The sequence below is a fragment of the Anneissia japonica genome, unplaced genomic scaffold, assembly GCF_011630105.1.
Source record: "Anneissia japonica isolate Jap-2015-1 unplaced genomic scaffold, ASM1163010v1 scaffold4180_len100848_cov103, whole genome shotgun sequence".
Classification (NCBI taxonomy): domain Eukaryota; kingdom Metazoa; phylum Echinodermata; class Crinoidea; order Comatulida; family Comatulidae; genus Anneissia; species Anneissia japonica.
This window is the reverse complement of record NW_022732509.1, coordinates 92414-100569: the sequence shown is the minus strand read 5'-3', so window position 1 is coordinate 100569 and position 8156 is coordinate 92414. Positions and strand designations below refer to the sequence as shown.

At 33.2% G+C, this 8156-nt stretch overlaps 1 protein-coding gene across 1 annotated transcript in view; it reads right to left on the bottom strand.

The window, feature by feature from the left end:
* Positions 1 to 1694: 1694 nt before the first annotated feature.
* The window catches only part of LOC117115689, a 7332-nt gene continuing 870 nt past the window's right edge, over positions 1695 to 8156 (bottom strand). The window contains exons 2-6 of the mRNA XM_033259593.1: positions 5446 to 5650; positions 3878 to 4890; positions 3581 to 3650; positions 3169 to 3346; positions 1695 to 2576 (exon numbers count right to left, since the gene is read on the bottom strand). Coding sequence (XP_033115484.1) covers positions 2414 to 2576; positions 3169 to 3346; positions 3581 to 3650; positions 3878 to 4890; positions 5446 to 5644 — 1623 coding nt within the window. The 5' untranslated portion in view covers positions 5645 to 5650 and the 3' untranslated portion in view covers positions 1695 to 2413. The remainder of the gene's footprint in view (positions 2577 to 3168; positions 3347 to 3580; positions 3651 to 3877; positions 4891 to 5445; positions 5651 to 8156) is intronic.

Genomic DNA, 8156 nt, shown 5'->3' with positions numbered 1-8156 from the left:
GTGTGCGGCTGATACAAACGCGTATATGTTCACTAAATATAATGTAATAAAATACATTATCAACTACATTATCAACTGACTTTGTTAATCATTAAAATAAGTCAATATGTGACGAATAAGGAATGTCTACAGACTACATAAATCACAACATTTTAGCATGTATTGTTAGCATGTGTTGTATAATGCACTAGTTACTATTTCTTTAAAAGTTGGCACGGTAGTATCTTACCCGCCTTATAAACAAAATCATGTTCTTAATTTAAAAGGTAGGCCTAATTTGAATTTGATTTGCAAAGGTCTTTGTAAAATTACAGTTAAAGACGATGCAGTATTTAATATTATGCTTTAGAATATTCTGTTATGGCAATACTTGCAGCATTTGGTCGACAGGGCGGATCCACATGATCGGATGGGAAAGACGTCCGGTCCTCCCACAGTAGGGGTGGATTTAGAGGAGCGCCCCCTCCCCCTCTTTGGAAAGTAAGAAAAAGGGAAAAAATAAGGAAAAAGAATAAGAGGTTATTTTCTGGCGTCTAGAAAAAAATAATTATCTCGATCGGCCCCACTTTTGCCTCTCCCCTTTTCGGACGTCTCTGGATCCGCCCCTGTAGAGTGCTTTTTAGCTGGTTAAAAAAAAGTGTAAATAGTCATCAGCTCTTCTCTACTGAAGGGGTGGGGAAGTGTCATTCATGAAATTAATGTTCAGGCTAATATTATTGTTGGCTTTTAAATCGCTCAAAAGATGAGAGGTAAAAAAAACAAAAAAAACAAAAAACAAACAAACCCTGTAACTCGCTCACAGCATGGAGGATTCCTCCATGCTCACAGCCTCGCAGTACTTAAGATAACAACTGACTAAGCTCTATAATCTGACATTTTGCTGCTTGCCGTACACCACGTTGGTAGTTCTGAAAAGAACTGTTGCAGTAGAGAAAGTCTCGACGTTTCGATTGAGTTGCTTCACTCGTCTTCAGGAGAATATCAGATATTTAAATTTTCTCAACTACAACTACTTCACTAGAATTTTGTTTTGTCTTTAGTTTTATTAATCGTTTAATGCCAGTTTTCAAAACCTATGCTCTTAACCTATTGGGTTAAACTACTAATTTAATGACCAACCTAAAATTTATAATGTTGTCTGCTCAATTATTATTTAAATCTCAAATATTCAAAACTATCTTAGTGTTCATTTTCTGTTGATCAATGAAGAATAATAAAGCATCTCTCAATAGTGTGTACACTGTTAACTGTAAAATTTACACTAAATTACTGGCAGCTCAGACGCCAGTAATTTACTGTAAAATTCACAGTAGTGATCAGTGTTACTGTAAACAAATAAAGCAGTAATTTACTGTAAATTTTACAGTATAAATAAATTACTGTAAATGTAGTAACAGTAACTTACTGTAAAAATTACAGTACAAATTGACAATACTGTAAATGCTTCCTGTAAAATATACAGTAGTAAAGCATTCTACTGTAATTGTAAGTACAGTAGAGGAAATACTACTGTAAAAAAATACAGTAGAATCTGCGAAACTGTATTTGATTTATAGCCAAAAATACAGTAATAATTATTCTGCTGTAATTGGTAAGTCCAGTAAGAAAAACGACTAAGTCTGTAAAAAAAATACTGTTTGTATTTCAGATCGAAATAATAATGTAATAAAAAATCATCGTCCTGTAAAGTTACTAAATGTTTCAATTGTATTTTCACTTTAGAGGATGATGATTATATTCACTAAATTTTAGGTTGAACATACAAAAATAAAGAAAATAATACGTGATTAACTTTGTAGTAATAAATGTTTATTAGAGGATGCTACAATACATAAACTCTTGTCAACATATAAAACAGTAAAAAAAAAATGAAAATTGAGAACTCTATACATATGCAATTCACAAAATCAGGCAGGCAGTAATTTGAATCCATCTATAAACTAAAAAACTCCTTTTACACTTCACAGTAAAAAATAGCCTCCCCTCAGTGAATTTTTCCGAGAGAATATACAAAAGGAGTACATTAAACTTTATAATTTACAATATATTTATAGAGTTTTAATATCCAAGGTTATTTTTTTTAAGAAAGTGGAACCAAACCATTTGATAAGAAAACAATAAAATAATTGAAAATTAATTATGATTTAAAAAACAAAATATTATTTTAAACTTATGTGACATGATAAATTTCACTCTTCTTTAAAAGATATTCCTTACTGGTAGACATTATCCAGTATACACCCATGGTAGGCCACACTTATTAAAGTAAGTTGAGGATCAGGGGATCAGAGACCCAATAAAAAAAGTTATTAGCAGCCCATCGCATGTCTTCTATATTAGCGGAAAAAAAAATTTGGAGGCTAATGTACATAAAACTATTTCTATAAATCTACTGACATCCATATCTTGATTCCTAAGCAGACGTCCATTCAAAATCTGCTAAGTTTTTAATAAATGTGGCAACATGAGGATTAATTATTTCCCTTTTTCTTTGTACAAGTCTACCAGTCTTCTTGCTGGTCCTATTTGTAGTAGTGCATTTCGTCCCAGCCTCCGGATTTATACGTATTAAGCATCTGTAATAAACAAGAATTAAAAAAATAAATTTTTCTAGATCTTCTACATACCATATAATTATTTCATATTTAATTTGTGTATTGTTATTTATAATTAAATAATAATAAATAATTAATTATCTTATCTTGAAATTTTAAAAAATGATGTATTTTTTTTAATGTTCTGTTTTCTTGCATCTTTGATTGTGAGGTTATTTTTTCAAGAGGGGATGTAAGAGGTGCTTGTAACATGTTCATCTTTTTTGCTCCTGTCCATTTTTTTCCCCAATTGTATATGTCATTTCTGTGCAATGATGAAGCGTAATAAATTAAAAAAATAAATAAATATTTAAAGGTTGATGTATCATGACATGTTGTTTAATATACAATAGTTACTAAAGTGTAGAGACTCGCTTCAACATTAGTTCTTGTTTTACACACGGATTCCTTTATACACTAATTAATGTAAATAGTGTAAGCATTGTCAAAAATACTATGAATACACAAGCTTCCTTTCCTTGCTTTTCAATAATGCGAACAATGACGTGAACAAAAACATGAATTATCATTGCACATGAGGAGTACAACATTATTTTAAAATTTTTTAATTTACCTTTGTATAAACTCCAATGTGGTAGCCGCTTCTTCCTGATACTCATAGTTAAACGCATAGTAGCTTGCAAAAAGTGTTGCAAGAGCCTTTACCAAACTGCCCTCTGAAGGTGATATAACATATGCCACCTTGCCATCCAAGACTACCATCCACTCTTTTGCTGTAAATATAGATTCTCCTGAAATAATAATTTTTTTTTTTCAATTTACTAAACATAAAAACCCAAAATATTTATTTACTGACAAAATCATTTGTAAGGAAAAAATAAAAATTAAACACTATTACTTTTGAAACCTTACTGAAGCACAAACTGTCACTAAATTACAAAGCAATTTTAATATATTATGATTATACTGTATTTATATATGTAGTAAATGAAATATTGAAAAAAAAAAAACCAAAAAAAAAATACCTTTAACAATTAAATGAGGTGTCTTTGGTAGGTCAACACGGTTTTCTACCTCTTCTTCAGTATCCAGAGCCTGTTGTAACAAATACAAAAAAAAACACCTAAAATTAATACAATATTTTCACACCAATACACCAAGTGCTGGAGTGGAGGTTAAGTTAAGGTTAAGTGCTATTTGTAGTAAAATACCTTTAATATCACCACCCACTATCCTCACCACTCACTATCCCCCCCCCCACACTCCCAAAACCAAAAAATTACAAATTCCCTCAACATGTTAAAATTACTCTTTTTACTTACGTCTACTTTAAGGAATAGTGCACTTTCCTTCTCCCCAAAATATGCCATCATCAACAAAACAACCGCTGGTGCCACCATTTCACAATCCTCTGACTGGAATTGTTCAAGTATTAGGCTTACTCCTCTTTTTGGGTTTGGTTGACTTTCAAAAAATTTAATTATCCGCATTCCTTTCTTTAGTATGGCCTCCCTTAAACGCATGTGTATTGGTATACCCGTCAATTTATGAAAGTGTACAAACAGCCCCCTCTCTACAAACAAGTATGGCCAGTTCTTTCTGAATTCAGGAATGGTAGGCGATGGATTTCTTGAGTTAAGCATTTTACGCTGCAAGATGTAAGTGTCGCTCATCAGCTGCTCAATGTTTTCATTGTCGGATTGGGTTGGACCAAACTGCTCATAGTGGTCAATCAATTCCCCCTTCTTGAACTGCAAGGTTTCATCAGTTTCACCTGGAGGCAATTCATTTGGCTGCCAGTTAATGCAGCCATATGAGTCAACTGCTGGTTGTTCATTAGCTGCTGCAACTTCGTTGTTATTGTTCTTTTTTTTCTTCCTCATGCGTGCTGCATCATTGTTTCTATTAACATGTTCCACACGCGTTTTGATTTGCATTAACAGTGAATAATATCCACATCCAAGTTTTTCTCCATCATCAGTTTTGTCAATAAAACTGTCAGGATACTGCGCAACGATTGCTTTTGCCACGGATGCACACTGTGCCTTATTTGGATTAGGTTTAAATGTCCGCATTACATCTACGACCATTCTCACCATGTGTCTTCTTTCTGCCGGGCTTGGCCGATTCCCCGATCTTAGTGCATTTTTAAGACCATGAGGAAATTTATCAAAAGGTATATCAATTACCTCCGGCCAATTCATAGATGAACTATTAGGTGATACTATTGAAGGTACTGCTTGAGAATCGTCCGATGAAGATCTCTCAGAAGATGTGGATGGTGATAGTGAAGGTAGATCAATGGGAATGATCGGCATTACACTAGCAAATGGATCTGAAACATAACAATTCAAACTGCATTACGTTGCAGCCTATAAAATTACAACAAATGGACTGAAGCAAACAGGATATCATTATGCAATCCAGCAGTACTACAGGAAAGTATCTGTGCATAAATAAAACAAGATGTTCACTAAATAATCTAATAAAGGGCAGATGTAATTTTGATCCGGTGAATCTCTGTACCGGCACCATTAGAATAGGCCATATTACACCTTAGCAGTCAGTAAACTGACATAGATTCAATTCAATTCATATTTTTTCCGATTATATACAGTAAGCACACACCTATAATACTACTGTCAGCAAAACAGAAGGATTGTGTAATGAGAAAGCATTACCAGTGTGATTAAATATATTATTATGCAACCTACAACTCTCATCTGCTGTGGACAGATGAGAGTAGCTGGTACCGGTTTACTGGGTAGCTCAGACATGCAGAGACCCTTAGGGGAGAAGAAAGTTACTGTACGAGCTATAGTCCACAGCGCTTCTGTATAAAGCGCTATATAAATCAAACTACATTACACATTACATTACAAGAACTTACCATTCTTCTTCCAACTAGATATTAGTTTATGGGCCTGAATTGTTTTTAGGAGATCTTTTACATCATCCTCTGTCACAAATTGAAGGTCCTCTTCAGTTTCTACACCATGGCCATTCAACCGCTCTACCACAGCCATAAGCAAATCCTCATTCAGAGATGGCAATACAGACTGTATAGCATTCTTTATGAAATCATCCATTATGCTCTGAAAATTTAGTATTTATAACACAGTTCATGATGCAGTGAAGCAAGCGTCAAACCACGTATTTTGTATTCTGGTAAAGGATAATAATCAAATAAATTATCAATTTGCACACAACTATATTGTTGTTTATCAGGAGTGTCATAAACCAAAGAATACACACCTAGATCTACCACCTTAACTGACTGACATATTTGTGTAATAAGGTATATTGTTGAGCTACAATAGTTAAGGATCATTTCAATTTTACCAAACACCACACCAGTAGCATTTTCTTCAAGGGGCACAAGCAAACCTTTTTTATATAATGTACCTTTATATATAATACTGTTTAAAACAATAGTGTTTTCTGGAAGGAATTGAAATTCCTTAACAGAGTCTTCAATTTTGCTGTTTTAAGCGGAAACATAAAATTCTATCCCTTTGTCTGCTTGAACAGTAGAAGGAAAAAAGGAACCTGCACTTAAATATGCTTGTAAAAGCTGATGTCTTGTAGCAAGAGTGTAGCAAATATTTTTAAAGTTTTGTGATTGCCTAGCACAACGTTTAAAATAAGTATGTTTGCTTTCGAAACGTAAAGTCCAAAGTCTAATAAGAGGGCCAAATTTAAGAATTAGTTGGGGATAATGTAGTAAGAAGTGATGCTTCGGTTTTATTTTATTTTCTGGAAATGCAGAAATTCGTCCTTCAATATAGTCAACAATAAGTACACCTAAGTACGCCACTTGATTGAAACTAATTTTAGGAGCGCAAATTAGGTTCACAAGCTCCCTAAGCTGTAAGACTAATTGCCAAATTGTATCCTCCAATGGATCATTTATTCTGTCACCTACAAAAATAGGCAATAACCTCAGAAGACACCAATTCTGTGCAGCATGACCACCTAATTTTTCCCCTTTAATGTTTACTTCACATGGCTTGTTGTTGGAATCAGTTCCTTGGTATTTGAACATCCCAATTATTCTATTCAACTGCTGATATGTGAAATATTTCTTGACCTTTACAAAATAATTAATGAACACCTTCAAACAAATCATGTCCAAGACATGGTGGTAGCCCTGGCTGACATACATGAAAATATCTTAACTCATTAAATATTGAATCAAATTTGATTCCAAATGGCTCCGAGGAAGGATCATTAAGTTTCTCCTGCACACAATGCTTATAGCTTTCAACAGATCTTATAGGGCCAAGTGATGTTGGAGCTAATCGAAAAGTTGAACTATCCAGCAGGCAATAACGACACCAATTTTTAGTTGTACTGAAATTTTCTGTACATTTTTATGGGATCCAAGGTTGTCACCAGCTACAGCAAAGACTGTACCCTTAATGACTCTATTATCCAATTCCTCAATTATAATTCCATTAGTTTCCAAATGTTTCAAATCTTCAACCAAACGATTACATACAGTTTTATACCCAAATGTTTTGTAATCCTGTTCTTTACAAAGAAGCACCATTTGGATATGATCAATGTTGGATCTATTATATGGAAAAATGTTACCAAGAGTGAGATACACTGCTAGAATTTTGTGTTTTTTTTCCCCTGAACCTAAAAGGTTTACAACTTCAAAACTGTCCTGATATAAAATTAGGGAGAGTGAAGATGGAAATTCTTGAAATATGGCATTATTTACATATACATTGCCATCCTTTACATCCTCTAATATATCGTCATGTGGAACATGTTGCTGGGTCTGATTATATTGATTTCTTACAGAAGCATGTTTAAAAAGTGCTTTCAAGGTATTATTTATAGGAACATATTGACAAAATCTATGTTTTCCAGTATCGCTTACTCCTAAGTAAATTTGGATAGGTTCCACATAGTGAAATGCTTTTTTGTAGAATGTTTTACGTGTTTGATCTGATCTTAATACACCATTATTACATGCACTAAAAAGGTCTTCTTTGGCTAATTCACTAATTATTTGATTAGCCTCATCAGCATTACACATGTTTCTTGAAACAAGCTTCTCATGTAGTTTAGCTACAAAATATGACTGACCGATACAGTGTATTTCTTGGAATTCTTCAATAATTTTTTGAATAGTTGAAGCTGGTAACAAAAATTTGGCATACAATTTCAAATATAATAATCCAAGGGAATTAAGATACATATTTTTGTCAATATTAATGAATTGAGTGATATCGTCATCATTTTCTTCCTCATCATCATCATCGTATGCTTCATTATTATCATAAACATGAATATCATCTTGAGACAGTGGGTTCTGCAGCTCACTGGATTTTGATTGTGCGTCACTATTTTGTAAATCACACAAAAGTGTAATGGAATGATCTATGTGTTTTCGGGACAAGTGTGAAGTGAATGATGATTTTATTTTAAATGCTTTCAAACACTTTTTAAATGGGCAAACAATTTCTATACCATCTTCAATGTGTTGTTTTAAATGAGCAAATAAACTTTGGATGTCTTTACAAACAAAACAACATGCTGTTACTTCACAAGTCAAAGTTATATCTGTATCTATATTTCTTGATGGTA